Source organism: Geotrypetes seraphini, chromosome 1 (assembly GCF_902459505.1).
Source record: "Geotrypetes seraphini chromosome 1, aGeoSer1.1, whole genome shotgun sequence".
Taxonomy (NCBI): Eukaryota; Metazoa; Chordata; class Amphibia; order Gymnophiona; family Dermophiidae; genus Geotrypetes; species Geotrypetes seraphini.
Window position 1 is genome coordinate 403,456,882 of NC_047084.1, and position 21,500 is coordinate 403,478,381.

General features: G+C 41.6%; 1 protein-coding gene across 1 annotated transcript in view; it reads left to right on the forward strand.

The window, feature by feature from the left end:
• LOC117347325 (dynein heavy chain 6, axonemal-like) overlaps window positions 1-21,500 on the forward strand; it is a 2,502,256-nt gene that overhangs the window by 2,029,542 nt on the left and 451,214 nt on the right. Inside the window, 1 exon segment of the mRNA XM_033918113.1 lies at window positions 11,325-11,504. Coding sequence (XP_033774004.1) covers window positions 11,325-11,504 — 180 coding nt within the window.

Here is a 21,500-nt window from a genome sequence, read left to right on the forward strand (position 1 = left end):
TTGCTGAAGGGCTGTTGTATCAGATTTGCCTCTTTGCGGATGATACCAAAATCTGCAATAGAGTAGACACCCAGGATGGTGTGAATAACATGAAGAAAGACCTGGTGAAGCTTGAAGAATGGTCTGAAATTTGGCAGCTAAAATTTAATGCTAAGAAATGCAAGGTCATGCATTTGGGCTGCAAAAACCCAAGGGAATGGTACAGTTTAGAGGGTGAAGAACTTATGTGCATGACAGAATAACAGGGCTTGGGGGTGTGATGATCTTAAGGTGGCCAAATAAGTTGAAAAAGTGACGTGAAAGCTAGAAGGATGCTAGGGTGCATAGGGAGAGGTATGGCCAGTAGAAAAAAAGGAGGTATTGATGCCCCTCGTAAAAGACTCTGGTGAGACCTCATTTAGAATATTGTGTACAATTCTGGAGGCCGCACCTTCAAAAAGATATAAAAAGGATGGAGTTGATCCAGAGGAAGGCTACTAAAATGGTGCATGGTCTTTATGAAAAGGCGTATGGGGACAGAATTAAAGATCTCAATCTGTATACTTTGGAGGAAAGGCGGGAGAGGGGAGATATGATAGAGACATTTAAATATCTACGTAATGTATTTGTGCATGAGTCAAGTCTCTTTAATTTGAAAGGAAACTCTGAAATAAGAAGGCATAGGATGAAGTTAAGAGATGATAGGCTCTGGAGTAATCTAAGGAAATACTTTTTTACAGAAAGGGTGGTAGATGTATGGAACAGTCTTCCGGTTGAGGTGGTGGAAACTGAGACTGTGTCTGAATTCAAAAGGGTCTGGGATAGGCACGTGGGCTCTCTCAGAGAGAGAAAGAGATAATGGTTACTGCAGATGGGCACATTAGATGGGTCATTTAGCCTTTATCTGTCATCATGTTTTTATGTTTCTATAAAAAGTATAATAATGGTGATAAAGAAAAAGAAAAGCCATTAAGTATGTTAGAAAGAACAAATGGTATGGAAGTGGTATCATGTGTGTCAAAAACATACTTGATTGAAATAATTCATTGTGGGTGGGTGGGTGGTTGCCTTCCGGCAGGAGGGCTTTAGCTCCCTCCTGCCGGTATTTTGGGGGGGATTCGGGGGCTTGCTCCTCAGCAGGAGGGCTTGGGCTCCCTTTTCCAGTATTGGGGGGTTATGGGCTTGCGCCTCGGCTGGAGGACTTGTACTCCCTCCTGCCGGTATTGTTGGGAGGATTGGGGTGCTGGCAGGAGAGATTGGGCATCTCTCTTGTTGCGGTTCCCGGCAGTTCAGGGGGGTTCGCGATCACGGCAGGAGAGATTAGGCATCTCTCCTGCCACAATCGTTGTGGGGGTGAGCAGGTTGCCGGGGCTGCTGAGCTAATCACAGGAGCAGCAATCAGCTCAGCAGCCCCTATTCAGAACTTATACCTGTTTTAACTTGGTCCAAGTCAAAATGTATAAGTTCCGACTGAGCAACCTTGTTAAACTTTTGGTTATACTTGCTGTACGACTAAGGGCTCCTTTTACAAAGGTGCGCTAGCGGTTTTAGCACATGCTTAGCACACGCTAAAATGCCCCTTGCGCTAGCCACTACCACCTCCTTTTAAGCAGGCAGTAATATTTCAGCTAGCGTGTGCTATAGCACGCGCTAATCTCGTGCGGGAGGTAAAAACACTAGTGCACCTTTATAAAAGGAGCCCTAAGACTAGGCTGGCCCACTTCCTGCCCTTTCCCCTCCTCTAAAAACGCCTCTTTTCGCTCTAGGCGTTTAGAGGCAGGGTAAAGGTCTAAGCTGGTTTTAGATATGTCTAAAACTAGCTTTAATTATTGGTACTTGGACAATCTGTCTTTTTGATTGTCCAAGTACCAGGATTCTGGGTATTAAGGAAGGTTTGGAAGGATTGAATCCAGTGGAGTTTCTAGTTAACTTACTGCCTAAAATTCTGGATCTTAAGTTTGAGCCCCCGCATGAAATAGAAGGAGCACATCGTACACCTTCAGCAAAATCGACTTCTCAAAAATTTCCCAGGCCAATAATTTTAAAACTTCTTAGATATCAGCAGTCAATTCAAATTCTACAAAAAGCAAAACTAAAATCATGTATCATCTATGATGGCATGAAAATTATGTTATTTCCTGACCTTAGTAAGGCTACGGTTCAGCAAAGGAAATCCTTTTTAGCCTGTCGAGACCGTTTTAGGTAACGGGGTGCAATTCGACCTCATGTATCCAGCCCGGATAAGAATAATCCTGGATAACACAATGAAATCCTTTGACGACCCAGAATCTCTTCAGCTGTATTTGGATTCGTTTGACTGTGAATCTCGCTAAAGCACTCTCCTTTAATTAACTCACATCCTTAACTCAACTAACTTCATGTTGTTTCACTTTTAGAGACCTATAAGAATTTATTAATTGTTGCACTGTTTGTTTTGTTAGTAGCTGGCGCATGTCATTATAATGGCTAAACTTACAGTTGCGATGTTTGAGTGGTGAATTGTCTGTTACGTGTTTGCTGCATTACGCTTCCTAGTCTACTATATAAGTTTATGCTTAGTACTTGCAATACCTGAATACTAAAAATGAAAGGTTGAGAAATTTGTATAATTGCTTAGAAACTAAACATTTCTAGATTATTTCTATTAAGGTGCCTGTAATGACTTCTAATAAGATGTTCAACTATCCTATTGCAGTGCCTTTCCAGTACTTTTTCTCCCTTTAATTCTCATTTCTTGGGCATTCATGGGCAGTAAGGCCCTGATTCTGTATAGGACGCCCGGGAGAGGTGTCCTATACAGAATCGGGCCTACACTAAACCCCGATTCTGTAACCGGCGTCCATGTTAAAGATGCCGGTTAGGGAATCGGGTTAGATTAGACACGAGCCGCTACACTTATCATGGCAAGGGATATGTATAGCGGCTGCCTGTCCCATCACTGGCAGGAGGATGCCCAACTCCTCCTGCCAGAACCCCCCGGACCCCTCCTCCCCCCCAAACTCGTAATCGCCGGCAGGAGGATGCCCAACTCCTCCTGCCGGAAAGCCGGACCCCCTCCAGACCCCCCCCAACTAACCTCCCTCCTCCAACTAACCTTTAAATGTTGGTCGGCTGGACGGGTCTTGCTGCCGTCCAGCCGACAGGTCCGCCTCGTGGAAATGAGACGGGCCCGCCCCTTCCTGGCCCATCCCCGCTAAATCTAAGTCCTGATTGGCCCAGGCTCTAGAAGCCTGCCGGCGATTACGAGTTTGGGGGGAGGGGGGTTCCGGCAGGAGGAGTTTGGCATCCTCCTGCCGGCGATTACGAGTTTGGGGGGAGGGGGGTTCCGGGATTCCGGCAGGAGGAGTTGGGCATCCTCCTGCCAGTGATGGTACAGGCGGCCGCGGCCGCTATACTTATTGCAGTAGGGAGATCTCTTGCCGCGATAAGTATTTTGCTGGCCTACATTTTAAGCGTCTCTTCCTCTACTAGGGAGATGCGTAGGGCCGCCTAGGTTCGCCTAAGGCCCTTAGGTGAGTTTAGGCGTCTTGTGGGCCTCCCTAGGCTCCCAGAGGCGCCTTCAATATAGGCGGCCTGCCTGGGGAGCATTTTTTTTAAAAACGTGCATCCCGATTGGCTGATTAGACAGCTGTAGGATGCCTACAGCTGCCTAAAATCGGGACGCACTTTGCAGAATCAGGGCCTAAATGTCTCTATCAACAAACTCTCTTATTACTCCCTGTTATAATTGACTTTCATTGTTTGTAGTTAATTATTTCTTGTGGTCATAAGCTTTTTGTTGATTATTCCCCATGCTATGATTATAGCAAAACTTTTCAGTCTAAATACCTTCTTTGTGGAACATTTCCTTATTTAGGAGGTTGTTGTTACCGCAAGAGAATTAACTGGAGAGTTATGTTTTCTTTTTTGCTCTTCTGTTTTGTCTCACATAAATTTACTTACTAAGTGTAACATCTTTTATAATGATCTCTTATTAAGGAAGAAATGATAAGTCCAAATTCATTATGCTCATATCCTTTTTGATACTACATCGATGTGAACTGTTTTTTCTGTATAATTGTTTGGTTTGCAGAATTTATACTCATAATAGTGTAGAGGTATCTTTGCATTTATAACTCCTAGAGGATGTTGAAGGGCTCCATTATCTTGGTCCTCCAGTTCTCCAGTATGATGGTATCGTACTGCCATACATTTGGTGTTAATTTTTTATTTTTTAGATCTGTGTTTACTTGTAATTGTATTTTTGTTGTTAATTTTTTATTTTATTATTAAGAGTTGGTTTGGTATTTGTTCATTCTTTAAATACTCATTATTTATGAGCTGCACCTTTATTAATTATGTAGTTAGGAAGTATATATTAATATTTCGGTATTTTTTTTCTTATTTATTTTATCAGATTGCTGCCATCCAAAAATTTTAAACCTTCATTATGCACATAGTGTCATGTAATGTAAAGGGTTTAAATAACCCTATTAAAAGAACAAAGTTGTTGGGATATTTGGGATCGATGGGGGCTGATCTGATCCTTCTCCAAGAGACCCACTTGAACTTTTCTGATACAAATAGAATAGGAAATAACAAATTTAAGCTTATTGCTTCTTCACCAGCAGTGAAAAAGAAGATGGAATAGCTATTCTTCTAATAAATTCCTTTCCTGTTAATATTATTAGGCAATCTAATGATAATCAAGGATTATGGGTTCTTAGAGAAATTTCCATTAATAATAATAATAATTTTATTTCTTATATACCGCTGTACCGTGAGGTTCTAAGCGGTTTACAGTAGAAACAGAAGAAATGCAATAAGTAAGATTAATTAAGATGAAGAGAAAGTACTTAGAGTTCCCTGACTGTCCCAAAGGCTCACATTCTTGCTAAAGTACTTGAGAAAAATAAATTACAGTAGTTAGGTTATAAACATAGAGTAGAAGAAGGTAGGAAAACAGTTCATAGGAAAATTAATTTCGAATACATTATACATTATATATTGTTCAAGGCGGAATACAATTTATAGGAATTACCAAAAGAATTGCGTAATAAAGATTATCTAGATAAATTACATAGCAGTGATTCGTGTACATTACATGGTGTGGTAGAGGATTCAATTTTGAGAATTACATATCAAGGGAATCAATTGATAACAGAATATAGTGGAGATTATCAGTATATACGGTTTACAGATTGGAAGTTACCTAATAATGAAGTAAGAAATTTATTGTATAGTGTGGAAAATGTTTGAGAGCTTGTGCATAAAGGGAAGATATTAGTTGGTAATGACGTGTTTTCTGAATAGAAATGTTTTGATTTCTTTTCGAAACACTTTGATGTCTGTTGTATTGATCATTAGTTTGGTGATTGTGGGGTCAATTTTTGCTGCCTGTGTCGCTAGAAGGCTGTCGTATAGTTTCTTAAGACGGGTTCCATTATTAGGTGGGAAGGTGAATAGGTTTTGAGTTCTTCTTGATCTGGATGAGCTGTAGCGGTTTAGGCGGTTGTTTAGGGGGCAGTTCCATGGGTTATCTTAAACAGCAGACAATAGAACTTGAATTGAGTTCTTGCTTTTATCGGAAGCCAGTGAGAGTCTATATAGGCGGGAGTGATGTGGTCAAATTTGCTGAGACAGTAGATGAGTCTGATGGCAGTATTCTGAACTGTCTGTAGTTGTTTTATCATATTGTTAGGACATGTTAGGTAGAGGCTGGTGCAGTAATCCAAGTTACTGAGTGTGAGGGATTGTACAATGATCTTGTAGTGTTCTTTGGTAAAGAAATTTCTTATTTTTCTTAGGTTTCGCATGGTGAAGAATGCCTTCTGTATGACTTTGTGTATCTGTGTCTGCATAGTGCAGCGTCTATCTAATTGTATTCCTAGAATTTTTAGAGTGCTCTGTATGGGATATTTGATTGTATTTACTTCCAGTTCTGTTATAGATTGCTTTTGTTCCTTCTCTAGTAGTAGGAATTTGGTTTTATCTGCATTCAGTTTCAATTTATGGTTCTTCATCCATTTTTCTACAGTTTCCAGTATTGTTATCAGGTGTTCATTGGAGCTGGGGTCTTGTATGTCAAATGGGAGAATGATGGTTATGTCATCTGCGTAACTGAAAGATGTTATATTTAGGGCGTCTAGGGCAGTGCCTAAGGAAGCTATGAAGAGGTTGAATAGTATGGGTGATAGTGGGGATCCTTGTGGTACTCCGCAGGGGTTTGTCCATGGTTCAGATAAAATATCTTTTGACTTAACTCTATATGATCTTGTTTGAAGATAATAATAACATTTATGTCATACTAAATCTGTATGCTCCAAATGGGGACTCCCCAGACTTATTTGATGAAGTAGCTACTGTAATTGCTAATACTGAACAAAATCATATCATTATAGGAGGAGACTTTAACTTGGTGCAAGATGGGATTCTAGATAGACAATCAAGTAAGCCATTCAGATATAACAAATCTCAAATTAAAATTACTGATATTAAAAAAATCTTTTGGCTTACTTGACCCATGGAGACTATTACATCCTAAAGACAAAGACTTTACTTTCTTTTCTCCCTCACATAACAGCTATTCACGTATAGATTTCTTTTTAATCTCCTCCCATCTAATTCAATACATTACTAAATCTGATATCCACTGTAGAACAGTATCGGATCATTCAGCCATCTCTACTTGGACAAACTATTGCCCTTACCTTCAAAACCTCCTTGGAGATTTAACTCCTTGCTTTTAAAGGATGATGAATTTATCTCTTTTCTTAGGAGAAAAATTTCAGAATACTTTTCCATTAATAATGAAGCTGACTATAAACTTGATATTTGGTGGGATGCCTTTAAAGTAACCAAAAGAGACCATATAATTAGTTACTCAATAGATAAAAATAGGGAACGTAGGAAAGTCGTTCTGAGTTAGAATTGGACAGTAAAAAATTAGAATACGAAAACATAATAACATCTTCTCCTCAATTATACACCAAACTTCAAGCGTTAAAATATTCACTTAATTTGACCCTGACCACTGAGGCGTTCCAACTTATGAATATGCGGAATTCTAGATTTTACGCTGAGAACAATAAAGCTAGTCATACATTGGCACAATATCTAAAATCTAAAATTAATAGAAATAGGGTTTCTAAGATAGTGGACTCCCAAAACAATTTCTAGCTTTCGGACTCAGATATAGCATGCCAATTTCATAAATTTTATGCACAACTCTTTACACCAGAATTCCAGTTTTCTGAATCCTTATTTCACCAATAATTTAACACACCTTTTTGGGGAAAGATATTCAGTATAAAGACATTCTTAGGGTTCCTTTTACGAAGCCGCATTAGCGGCTTTATCGGACGCACATTTTTAGCGCATGGTAACCCCTGCACTAGCCGAAAAGAGGAGGCGGTAGCAGCTAGCGTGGCCAGAAAATTAGCGTGCGCTATTACGCGCGTTAAACAGCTAACACAGCTTCATAAAAGGAGCACTTAAGGTTATTAAGGATCTTCCCATGGGTAAAGTTCCCAGTAACGATCGTTTTAATATAGAATTTTATAACACATTTTCTGATCTTCTCATCCCTAAATTACAATACCTTTATAGTGCCATGTATTGGGGTAAGTCATGTAAAGGGACCTTTGTAGAATCAACCCTAATAGTGATTCCCAAACCAGATAGAGATCATTCCAAAGTGGAAAATTACAGACCAATCTCATTAATTAATATAGACAACAAGATTTATGCTAAAATCATAGCCAGTAGATTAGAGGTAGTTCTTCCAACCCTATTGCATAAAGATCAGACTGGATTTACAGTAAATAGATACCCAAGTGATAATTCATGCCTCTTTTGGAATATTTTAGCTCATGCCGCTCAATCTAAGGACCCTGTCTTGATTCTTCCATTAAATGCTGAAAAGGCATTTAATAGGATTGAGTGGGACTACCTTTTCCACACCTTATCTTAGTTTGGGTTTAATAAAAAATTTATATACATGATTAAAGTTCTTTATAACAATCTATAAGCTTCTATTATCTGATTTTTTCCCCCTTAAAACAGGTACGAAACAAGGATGTCCACTTTCTCCTCTTCTATTTAACCTAGCTCTTGAACCCCTAGCTATAGCATTTAGGGTAAATCAATCTATCAAGGGGGTGTCTATTAAAGATTCATCTTTTAAGCTCTCTCTATATATGCAGATGCTATTCTCGTCTATACCTCATTAGATTCCATCCCACACATTTTAACTTGTATTGGGGAATTTTCAAAATTCTCTGGATACAAGATTAATTAGTGTGTCAGCACTTCTCCCATTGACTCTGTATGTACGTAAACATCACATCTCAATATATCCTTTTAAATGGGAACCGGATAAGATTAAATATTTGGGCATTTATAGTTCCTCTATAAATGAAACACTAACTTTAAATTCCAAATTCATCATTGAGTTAACAACAACCACCTTACAATCCTGATCTCCCCTTTTTCTCTCCTGGTGGGGAAGAGCTGAACCCATTAAAATGGTTTTAGCACCCAAACTAAATTACATTTTCAGTATGATTCCTATTCCTTTCCCAGAGTCTTTATATAAGAAGGTGGACAGTCTAATTAACAAATTTCTATGGAAATATAAACCTCCCAGGATAGCGCTATACAAATTAAAATTGCCTAAAGTAAGAGGCGGCTTAAACTTAACAGATTTCAAAAGATACCACTTAACTTTTAGACTCGCCCAAAGTCTGTGCTGGTTTCAAAACCTGGATGATTGGAATACTCCAAGATGGTTAGTACTCGAGAAATTACTAATTTCTCCTATGCCTAGACATTGACTTCCTTTTATGGATAAATATCCTTATTCAAACTCTTTAAGAATCCTAAAATCTTCAGCTTCAATCATATTTACATTTATAAGACCATGAACGATACCAATAAAGATTGGGACCACATTCCTTTATGGTATAACAGCGCCATTGAATCTCATATTATCTCTGGAATTAAGGAGACCTGTCTATCAAAGAATATATGGGCTCTTTCTAAAGTATCCCTTCAGGGTGAAATTATGTCGTTAAATAACTTGGACCTGGACCTCCCTGAATTTGAATTACAAAATTGGCAATTGATTTTAGAATCCTTCATCTCCCTAAGACTGATGTGTAGAGATATCTCTCCTAACTAACCAAATTTTATTAAGTTCACACAGTCTCTCTTAATAGAGAAAAAAAAGAGTTGAATTGGGTAGGGAAGAGGTAATTTCCTTTGATGAATTTGGGGGGGAAGAATTGAACTTAATTCCAGATGAAACTAATTGGAACTCTTTCTGGTCTTTATCAACATGTCCCACCAGGTCAGCCTCAATTTCTCAATCAACCTTTTTTATTTTGCATAGGACTTATTTGACCTCTAATAAAATCATTAAATTTAAACATTCAGTTTCTTTAGGTCGATGTTGGTCTTGCCATATGCAGGCTGGTACTCTTAAACACTTCTTTTATAAATGTTCCAAGGTACAAGTATTCTGGACAGATATTTGGTCCAGAATACTTTCTATAACAGATTTAGAAAATAATCCTCCCATCTCTTTCAAATCCATCATTCTACGTTCCTCAAATCCTGATATCTTGATCACACAAACACACACCAAAATATTTGACACAATGATTGCATTAGCTATCCACCATATTGCCATCAATTGGAAAGATAATTCTAAACTCAACTTTCCTGAATGGTGGAATCATTTGAGTATAATTAGAAAATATGAGGAAATAGCCATTAAACAGAATAATATTGTTAATTTTACTAAGAAATGGGCCCCCCCTGGATGATTTTTATAAAAATTTGAAGGAGAATCTTCTCTAACTCCCTCCCATATGCAGTTTATGAGTATTTTATTGTATGTTTAATTTTTGTTTAATTTTAGGTTGTTATTTTATAATAGACATAGGGCTCCTTTTACAAAGGTGCACTAGGGCCTTAACGCATGCAATAGTGCATGTTAAATTCCCGAGCGCGCTAGCCACTATAGCCTACTTTTTAGGAGGTGGTAGATTTTTGGCTACCACGCGCTATAGCACACGGTAATTTTGTGCATGCGCTAAAAACCCTAGCGCACCTTCGTAAAAGGAGCCCATAGTCCTCATTAAGTTGTAATGTGTGTATAATTATTATTATTATTGTATTGTACTTATTGGAAGTGTGTGTTGTTGTATTATTCATTTTGTTATTAATAAAATTAAAAATAATTTTTAAAAAAATGAAATGGTGCTTTAATTGGGAAGCTAGCTTATTTGCAGGGTGAGGATCTTGTGACCTGGGTTGGCCACTACTGGAAACAGGATACAGGACTTGATGGACCTTCAATCTGTCCCAGTATGGCAGCTCACATGTTCTTATGAGCAATAATTTTTCAGGCCTGCCCTCCCAAACAGGAGCCCAGACAAGGGTCAGCTTCATTAATCTATATCTCCTGATTAGATTATTGTTTCAGACTGAAGCTTATATCAATTGAACACAATCTTCCCCCATTGCAGCAGTGTTTAAAAGGTTTATAGTTTAAAGTTGAATGATAAGAAATAATTGGTGGTTATAAACAATATGCTGATGGAAGCTAAGAACCTATTGTTTTAACAGAAGCAGGGAAACTGTAACACTACCTAGATATTCAACAGCACTCCAAGTTTTCCAAGTTTTATAAAAAATTTGATTAATCGCCTAGACAAAGTTTCAAGGTGATGAACAATAAAAAAACAACCAATAGGTTTAATTGTTGCTTTTTACACAGACCAGCACAAGACAGAGACTGAAGATTTACCTATACAATAAGGGTAGAAAGGGAAGAACTACAATATAAAAAATAGGAAAGAATATAAACGGGAAGAACAAAAGAAAGGGGAACAAATAGTGTCCAAAGTTCTGCTATGAAAGGATTAATAATTATTAGTCTTACGACGTCCTGAAAAGGACACTCAAATATTGAATGCATCTCTGAATAAAAAGTTCCTGATTGGTGAGGCTCAACTTTAGTAAAGGAAGAGGCGGTTGGAACATACAGTGAGTGATTTCCTTCACTCGCTGGCACTCCGGCTGCCCTCTCCTGCCTCTCCAGGTGTCCTCTCCTGGTCAGAAAATACTGCCGACCGTGAATTCGCGGGGGAGCATTGTATTTAAAACAATCCCTGATTGTTGAGTTTAAATACTGATCTCACTGTTTTGGTTCTCCCCAAAACTGACACATCTGTTGTTATTTTGTCTTAGTCACGCCTGTTAGTATAATTTTATTTATACATTAGATGATATATACTCACAGCAGCACTACAAATAATTTAACTTTGCCATTCTTTTCTTCTTATATATGAATCATTCAGGTTACCTCAGGAGCCATAAAATCAAGACTAGTGGAAGCAGAGGCCACGGAAATGAAAATAAATGTTGCTCGAGAAAAGTATCGTCTGGTGGCTACACAAGGATCTGTCATGTATTTTGTAATCGCAAGCCTTTCAGAAATAGACCCCATGTATCAATTTTCACTAAAGTACTTTAAACAGGTTTGTTTATTTCTGCATATGTGAGTAAGAAAATCATAGCACCTGATTTGTAAAGTTTTCTACTTTTCATTCATATGGGAAAAAAATAAGATACATCAGGAACAAATATGAATGCTAACTGCCTAAAAGTATGTATCTACATAAGGATATAGTTTGAGTAGAACAGAGGAGGAGTTGTGATATACACATATTTTATGAAACGTGTGTATGCATTTAGATTACATGCATAAAAGTACACCATTGTTTGGAGTAGGTATAAATATATGCATCAGCATTTAAGTGTTGTTGAGGCTGATACTATGAAACAATTCATAAAGGCACATAGACACCTATGTTGCCTTTGAAATAGGCTTTAAGTAGGCAAGTTGTTTAATCTTCTGACTTAGGCACCCTGTTGTAATATGTCCTAAAGCCTTAACGAATTTGGATTAAGTGATTCACAGGAAAACCTGTATACAACCATATTTACACACTATAATTAGCCTTTCCTCATAGGGAAGTCATCCCATCCCCTTTCACATTGTGTGAAGAAATATTTTCTCCAGTTTGTTATAAATCTATCACTTAGTAGCTTCATTGAATGCCCCCTAGTCCTAGTATTTTTGGAAAGAGTAAACAAGTGATTCACATCTAGTTATTTATTTAATTTTTAAAAAATTATATACCACTTAAACTCTATGGGGCTCATAATAAAAAAAAAAAAACCAAAATGTCTAAAAAGTAGCCTAAATGGGTACTTGGACGATCAAAAAGCTTGATCGTCCAAGTACCCATAACCGGTTTTAGACGTATCTAAAACCAGCTTAGGCCTTTCCCCTACCTCTAAACGCATAGAGCGAAAAGAGGCGTTTTTAGAGGAGGGGAAAGGATGGGAGGTGGGCAGGAGGTAGGCCGACCTACACCTAGGCGTACAGCAGGTATAGATACTAAATATGAAAACACCCACTCTGTTTAAATTCAAAGTCAAAACTTAATCATGTTAACAGTGATCAGAACCACACAAAGTGGTAAAACGAAGATGATCACAACGGGCTGAAACCCCTGAAAGCAATGGGTTCAATCATTGCACTTCGCATTTTATATTGGTGAACACTCTAATTACGCAAAAAAGTAAATAGTGCAAAAACTGCTAGTTACTCATCTTAAAAATGCAGCAGGTATAACCACACCTTTTGAAAGGTTGCCTAGTCGACACTTATACGTTTTGATTTAGACCAAGTCAAAACAGGTATAAGTACCAAAAAAGGGCCCGCTGAGCTGATGGCGGCTGGCGCGATCAGCTCAGTGGCATGGCAACCTGCCTACCCCCCACTGCAACCATTGCGGCAGGAGAGATAGCTCATCTCCCCTGCCGCAATGCGATCACCCCTCTACCCGAACTGCCGCGACCTGTGGCAGGAGAGATGCCCAATCTCTCCTGCAACGGTTTGTGGCAGTTCTGGTAGAGGGATGACCGCATCGTGGCAGGGGAGATAGCCAATCTCTCCTGCTGCGATAATGATCCCGAAGTGCCATCAACTACGGCACTTTGGATCGTTATCGCGGCAGTAAAGATTGACTATCTCCCCTGCCACGATGCTATCACCACCCCTTCGACAAGATTGGGCAGGAGGGAGCTGCGACCCCCCCCACCCCCATTAAGATATGGCCAGAAGGTATCCCAGGCCCTCCTGCCCTCGACGCACCCCCTCCCACGATCTCCCCCTGAACCCCTGATTGGCCTCCCCGCCAACCAACGAGACCTCCCTGCTGACCCCTCGACCCCCCCAAACCACCTCCCTGTACCTGTACAAGAAGTTGGCCGAACGGATGGGTCCTAAGCCCGTCCATCCAGCAGGCCAGCCATCCCTGGCATGGCGGGCCTTAGGGCCTGATTGATCCAGGCGGCTCAAACCCCACCCACAGGTGGGGCCTGAGGCACCTGGGCCAACTGGAATCAGCCCAGTAGCCGTAGGCCCTTCCTGTGGGTGGGGCCTTAGGCACAGGAGGGGGGGGAAATCGTGGGAGGGGGGTGCGTCGAGGGCAGGAGGGCCTGGGATCTCTCCCGTCTGTATCTTAGTGGGGGTGGGGGGCAGGGGGGCCACTTAGCCAGGAGAGCTTGAGCTCCCTCCTGGCCTAATCGTAATCGGCAGGGGTGTCACGGTTCGCCGGGTCAAGAGGGCTTGGGCTCCCTCTGGCCCCGATCTTGTCGGGGGGTCACGGCTCACCGGGGCAGGAGGGCGAGGGCTCCCTCTTGCCCCGATCTTGTCGGGGGGGGGGGGGTGTCGCAACTCGCTGGGACAGGACGGCTTGGGCTCCCTCTTGCCCCGATCTTGTTGGGAGAGATCAAGGCTCACTGGGGCAGCAGGGCTTGGGCTTCCTTCTGCCCCGATGTTGTCAGGAGAGGGGGTAGATTCTGTAACCGGTGTTTTTGACAGACACCGGTTACAGAATCCAGCTTTTAGGCGAAGGACTGGCTCCTTCTTCACCTAAAAGCTCTTGTATTGGGCATTTGGGACTTAGGCTATTTTTGGTTGATTATATATTGTTAGTGTAGATGTAGTGGTGGTCTGGGTGTTTAAACAACTGAATGTAGAGATAGGCCATTATCCAAAAAATCCTCCTTTTGTACTTTTTTTTTTATAATGGACATTTTCCTTGCTTCTATTTTCAACGTTTAGGGCCTTAAGCCAAAAGGAGACTTAGACGTTTTTTATTTTTTTATTATTATGCCCCTCCATGTGGTTTTCAAGTATCAGACATTCCTAAAATTAAACCTTAACAGCATAAAACCCTAACAACTGTTTTAATAATATTTATTTATTCATTGTCCCTGAAGAGCTCAGAACGGCTTACAGGTTAAACATACATATTATATAGTTGACAGGTTACAATTTGACATAATTACAGAACAAGTTTATGATACAAGGTTGTATCCCAACTTGATACAAACTAGGGATCTAGTACAAACAATTAGATTTTCTGGTTACTATTTGCATAGTTATCCTTGGCAGTGCATGTTTTTTCAATACAAGTTTTTAGCCTAATGTGACATATTGAGATCTAGTACCAATATACATTTCTCTGCAATCCATTTGTTATGGGCAGGTAATGTTTGTTACTACTTTTTTGTGTACTGGAGCTTACTACAAAATGCGATAGTGTAAGGGACATATACCTGGTGTAATGATCTTTGTCTTTAAGCCAGGTTTTAGTAGTCAGGAATATGTCCCAGTTTTTATCTGCAAGGTCTTTTAGTATAATGTCTTTGTTATTTACTAGGCTGGCTTTTATGAGAGTGATAGATATGTTTTTTGTTGTCAGGGTATATGAGGAAAAGGAGATTCCTCTCTGGTTGTGGGAGTTGTGTTGGGAGGGATTTTTTGGGTCAGTATATCTGTCCTGGGTGATACCTGGAATAGGAAAGCACAAGATCGGTAAGATTATTATAAGTTTAAGGTATAGCATTGGGGTTGTTTAATTATATTTTTTATTTACTTTTATTCTGTGTTGGTTGGGCAACAGGTGGAGGGTGATTGGTGGGAGGGCCTTTATATGTAATATGAGCCTAGGGATCGGTGGGATGAGGGGAGGGTGGGTGGGAACTAGGCTGAGTTCACAGTATAGCTTCTAGAGGTAGGTTATACTTTAATGATGGGCATTTTGCAGAAGTGTCCCTGAAGAGAGTCAGAAGTAGCAAGATATGAGAGAACATAAGAACATAAGCAATGCCTCTGCCGGGTCAGACCTGAGGTCCATCATGCCCAGCAGTCCGCTCACGCGGCGGCCCAACAGGTCCAGGACCTCTGCAGTAATCTTCTATTATATACACAATATCTTCAACTTCGTGATGAAATCACATCGCTGCTGGCTCTCGATGCATGTTCTGAAAATTCTAACCCAGCAGCGATGTGATTTCATCACAAAGTTGAAGATATTGTGTATTATTTACAATCAAGCTTTCCTAATATCTATATTCGGGTCCCCTGAAGCAGGGATCGAAACGGGGCCACGTTGGGACCCCTTGAGTCTAATTTGAAAGCTAAGTGAACTTTATTACACTATTTCAATCAGTGATGGTGTTATTGGATAAATAGATGAGAAGATATTATCCTCCTATATTGAAAGGACTTTATGAATCTTTTTAAACTGAAGTAGGCCGCTGTCTAGGCCTACCTCGGAATGGAGACTCCACACACTATATACTGGTTTCAATAGGTATACATTTATTAACAAATCAGTAACAGCTTACAAGAATAAATCATTCAGCATATAATGGAACAGATGTGATCCTCAGGCCTGAGGGTCCTCTGATGTCTGTTCAGCTTACTTCTGCTTATAGGCCTGATTTTATACATTTCTTGGTGGTCAATACCACGTTAGCCTAAATCACATGATACATCTTTATTGGTTATTTTTCTTATACGTCAATACATAAGTAGATTCATTTATTGGCTTATCTATTTGTGTCATCTTATACGTCTGTTCAGTTTGCCGTAAGGCCTAACCCTTTCCTGCAAATGCCCTTTTCCCTTTACCATATATGCAATTCCGAGTCTAAAATTCCTTCTCTGCTGTGGTAACACATGATATATCTTGCTAAATAATGTTCCTGAGTACTCTGTTTTTCTGACCATGAGCTGTTTTCCTCTTTGCATAATATCCGGCCAGGTGCCATGCATCGGAATTTAAGTCTTGTTTCTTACAAGTTTTTGCTTACCATAGCTAACTCAGAAACAGAATATTTCTCAATCACTATAGGCCAGCTGGCAAGTGGGTTATGAAATATCTTTTACAGTTCATATACTGATTTATTAGAGCAAGAGGGAGGGGAGGGGGTTTTTCTCTTGTGAGGTCTGGTTACTTCACCTTTATCCAAAGGACTTATCTTGCTTCACCTGTATCTCACCAGGACTTCTTCTTCGTCTCATCCTCTTTTCCCTCTCAAAACTCATATATACATTTCAGTGCCAGGGAGCGTGTTCTTAGGTTTATCAACCTGCAATGACAGGAAGGTGAACTCTTTTTTAGGGAGGTTTAACAACCTTACTTCCAGAGTTTCATATCTCTGAGCAAGTTTTATATATCCTATTGACCACCCTCCATTGGCAGTTCTTTATTGGAGTCATTTTTTCGCTATATATATATATACATACATACATCTTTAGCATGAACTTTTAACATTCAGCTTTCTTCCATTTTTCTGCTTACTTCTCAAAATCTACTTCCATGCCTTCCCTTCCCTTCTCATCTATCCATGTGTACCATCTCCTCCCTCTTTCTTCTCCACTATTCTCATCTATCCATGAGAAACATTTCTTCTTATCTCTTCCCTGTCACACCCATTGCTGTGCACCATCTCCTCCCACTGTCTCTCTTTCCCCTCCATCCCTATGCACCATCTCATCCCTCTCCCATGGTCAGACATCTCTTTCCCCCTCCCCCCCCCCCTTATATAGTCTGACATTTTTCTCCTCTCCTTCCAATAGCCTGGAATCTCTCCCCTCTCCCATGATCTGGCATCTCTCTCTCCTTCCCTCCCTTTTCCTGAGGTCTAACTTCTCTCTCCTCTCCTTTCTGCAGTCTGGCATCTCTCCCGTCCTTCCTTTCCATTCTGTGGTCTGGCACCTCTTTCTTTCTCCTTCCCATTCCAGTGGTCTGACATCTCTCCCTTCTTTAGGTCATCTCTCCTCCCTCCCAATATAACATTTCTCCCTCCCTCTTTCCACCACTATCATGTCCAATAATTCTCCCTCTTTCTTCCTGTCCACATCTCTCTTTTCCTCTCATACCACACATCTATGTACAACAATTCTCCGTTCCTTTCTCCTCCCTCACCAGTAGCATTTCTTTCTCTCCCTTCCCACTACTCCACCTGTACAGCATCTCTCTTTTCCTCCTTTCCTAACCCCCCAGCCCATGCATTTGTCCTTCCCAAGCCTCTCCCAGTACATGCAGTATCTGTCTTTTCCAACCCCCTGAGCATCTGTCCTCCCTGCCTTTCCAACCCCATGCCCCCCTACACCCAGCCTTTCCCTGCCAGACTCTGCACCCAGCCCCCTTCCCTCCCTCCCCACATCAGGCACTGCACCTAGCCCCTTTCCCTCCCTCTGTCAGACTCTGTACCCAGCCCTCTCCCTCCCCTGTCAGACTTTGCATCCAGCCCCATCCCCCCTGTCAGACTCTGCACCCAGCCCCCCTGTCAGACTCTGCACCCAGCCCCCCATCCTAACAGTTCTGTACCCAGCACCCCTCCCTCCATACCATGTCAGCTTCTTCACCCAGTCCCCCCTGTCAGACTCTGCACCCAGCCCCCTTCCCTCTCTCGCTCTGCACTCTGCCTCATCCTTCTCCCTCCTCTGGCCTGGTGGTCCAGAGGTTCAGCAGGCAGGAGCGAGCTTTCTAGCTCCTGTCCCACTGCTAACCTGGCTGGTCGAGGCTGGTTTCTTCTGCCTGTGAGCGATTCGTCACAGCCGCTGAGCAATTCTGCCACTGCGATTCACAAGAATTTGCGGGAGCCAGTCAAAGAAGCCGCTGAGTGCCGAGCAAGATCATCAAAGCACACTCCGGTTCATTACCATTCAGCGACAGAAGAAACCAGCCGTGACCGGCCGGGTTAGCAGCGGGACAGGAGCTGGAAAGCTCAATCCTGCCCACTGCACCTCTGGATCACCAGTGATGATGAAAGTGGCAATGTTTGGGGACGCCACAGCCCTTGTGGTCCCCTCTGTTCTGACGCCTATGCCTGCTACATAGTCTCTCTGATATAAAGTTTTAAATCATTATGGGAATTGTGCAATATATAGTGAATGTTTAAGCATTTGACTGCACTTAGAATGCACTCTAAAGCACTTTACAAAAAAATAAGCAATATATAAAAAAACCAAAAAAATCAGAACTAATGAAGAGACAAGGTTGAAGACCACTCAAAATCCATTTGGTCGTAGGAGTGTCACCTCTGAAGTTCCAAGATACTCAAAATTGTTTGATCTGAACATTATAATAGACATATCTAATATAATAAATCCCTAAGCGCGCATGCGCACTCTGACCTGCGTGCTTCCGTTTTCCGTGTGCTGTAGGGCACCGCAGGTAGGAGTATGCATGCGCGAGAATCCCCAAGGCGGATGTCGGCCGTGGTGGCTGTCGGTGGCTGAAGATGACACGAAGGAAAGTGGCAGCGAGCCACAGTGTCTCCAGCGACCGTGTCCCTGCCTCTCTGTTTCTGGGCTGTGCTGGGAAAGGATGGGCTGAGGACAGGGCTAGAAGAGGAAAGAGAAGCGCCTGATCCGGCAAGTAACTCAACTGGTGAGGAAACTGCTCCCTCTAGCTGATGGAGAAGCCAGGGAGCCAGAAAGAAAGGTGGGGGGGGGGGAGGACGATACAGAGGATAAGAGAGAAAGAAAAAAAAGAGACTGAACTGAAGGATAAAAAGGGAAATTAAGATAAAGAGGAAGGGATAGAGAGAATATTGTAATCACATCATATGTCATATCTAATATAATAAAGCCCTAAGCGCGCATGCGCACTCCCACCTGCATGCTCCCGTTTTCTGTGCGCTGTAGGGTCCCGCAGGTAAAAGTGTGCATGCGTGCGGCAGCGCGGAGCCTGTCTGCCACTGCGGCTCTTGCCGTCTGAAGGATAAAAACCCCAAAACCCCAGAGCTCACTTCGGGTCCGGCAAGGGCTGCGGGTCCTGAAAACCTTCCGATTCAAGCAGCGTCTGCAGCACTCTACACACGCTGCTTCTGGGTGTTCTACTGCCCTGATTTGCTGGCCAATAGAAGGCCCCAAAGCAGTGTGTTTAGAGTGCTGCAGACGCTGCTGGAATCGGAAGCTTTGTCGGGACCGCAGGAAGGGAAAGGGGAGTAGGGGAAACGCTGCTGCTGCTGCACAGGGAAGTGGTGTGGGGAGAGGGAATGCTGCTGTGGCTGCTGCACAGGGAAGTGGTGGGAGAGAAATGCTGCTGCATAGGAGGCAGATAGAAAAAAAAGAAGAAAGACACAGGGGAGGGAGAGACACAGAAAGACAGACAAAGGGGGCCAGGGAGAGAGACAGAAAGGGGGAGGGAGAGAGAGACAGAAATAAAGACACACAGACATATATTCTAGCACCTGTTAATGTAACGGGCTAAAATACTAGTGTCTATTATATATGTATACCTACATATGTCATGTTTATAGTTTGTATTTTGATTTTTATTTATATAATGATTCTTATGTTCATTGTTATTCATATTTTCATGTTATAATGCATATTTTTGGATCCCTTTTAAATAATTACATTTTTATGTCTAATTTTATGTTTTTATGCATGTGTTTTAGAATTTTACCCCTGATGCAGCAATGCCTTTAGGCATACCAGTGAAGATACCGGTATATGCTTGATTCAATAACAGAATCATGTCACCCAGATGCCATTATAGAATTGGCATTAATCACATGTCATTAGGGCACTTAAATCTTGGTGCCAACTGATAGAATTGCCACCATAGTCCTTACTATTTGCATCTCCAAGTATCTTGCAATACCACCTCTGCCATAGTAAAGTCTAATATATCTAAATATTAATATGAGTTTCTTCAGTATTGAACATACTACTCTGTACATTCTGGAAATGGATGTTAAGTGTGGGAGGGTACATATTATGGAATCCCCACCCCCTATCACTACACACAGAGTGGGAAACAAAAACCCAAAGTACAGCTATATGATGGGAGGGCTGGAATTGGGTAAAAGTACCCTAGAAAAGGACTTAGGGGTAATGGTGGACAAGACAATGAAGCCGTCGGCACAGTGCACAGCGGCCTCAAAGGCGAATAGAATGCTGGGTATTATCAAGAAAGGTATTACAGCCAGAACGATAGAGGTTATCCTGCCATTGTATCGGGCGATAGTGCACCCGCATCTGGAGTACTGCATCCAATATTGGTTGCCGTTCCTAAAGAAGGATATGACGTTACTCGAGAGGGTCCAGAAAAGAGCGACGTGATTGATAAAAGGTATGGAAAACCTTTCATATGCTGAAAGACTAGAGAAACTGGGGCTCTTTTCACTGGAAAAGCGAAGACTTAGAGGGGACATGATAGAGACTTACAAGATCATGAAGGGCATAGAGAAAGTGGAGAGGGACAGATTCTTCAAACTTTTGAAAACTACAAGAACGAGAGGGCCCTTGGAAAAATTAAAAGGGGACAGATTCAGAACTAACGCTAGGAAGTTCTTCTTCACCCAAAGGGTGGTGGACACCTGGAATGAGCTTCCAGAGGGTGTGATAGGACAGAGCACGATATCGGGGTTCAAGTAAGGATTAGATAAATTTCTGAAGGAAAAAGGAATGGAAGGGTATAGATAGAAGAATACTATACAGGTCCTGGACCTGATGGGTCGCCATGTGAGCGGATTGCTGGACATGATGGACCTCTGGTCTGACCCAGCAGAGGCAATGCTTATGTTCTTAATACATGAAACCTTTATTGTAGGTTAGAGAATGACTGTTGATATTGGAACACAATAAGGCTGCTGTATCTTTTCTTTTCCTTAATATGTTAATTTCTGTTTCCTGCTGTGGATAGTATTATAATGTACACCACTTTGATGGTGTGGTTTTAGCTGCAATATTCAGTCTATTAACCAGCTATGGTTAAATTCAAGACAGCGTTTATCCTAGTGGTTTCCAACTGTGGTTGGGTTGCTCCCTCTCTCTCAGGAACTCATCTGTGACCTATGCCTAGTAAGAACATAAGAATTGCCGCTTCTGGGTCAGACCAGTTGTCCATCGTGCCCAGCAGTCTGCTCCCACGGTGGCCCCTAGGTCAAAGACTAGTGCCCTAACTGAGACCAGCCCTACCTGCGTATGTTCCGGTTCAGCAGGAACTTGTCTAACTTTGTCTGAATCCCTGGAAGGTGTTTTCCCCTATAACAGCCTCGGGAAGAGCGTTCCAGTTTTTCACCGCTCTCTGGGTGAAGAAGAACTTCCTTTCATTTGTACGGAATCTATCCCCTTTTAACTTTAGAGA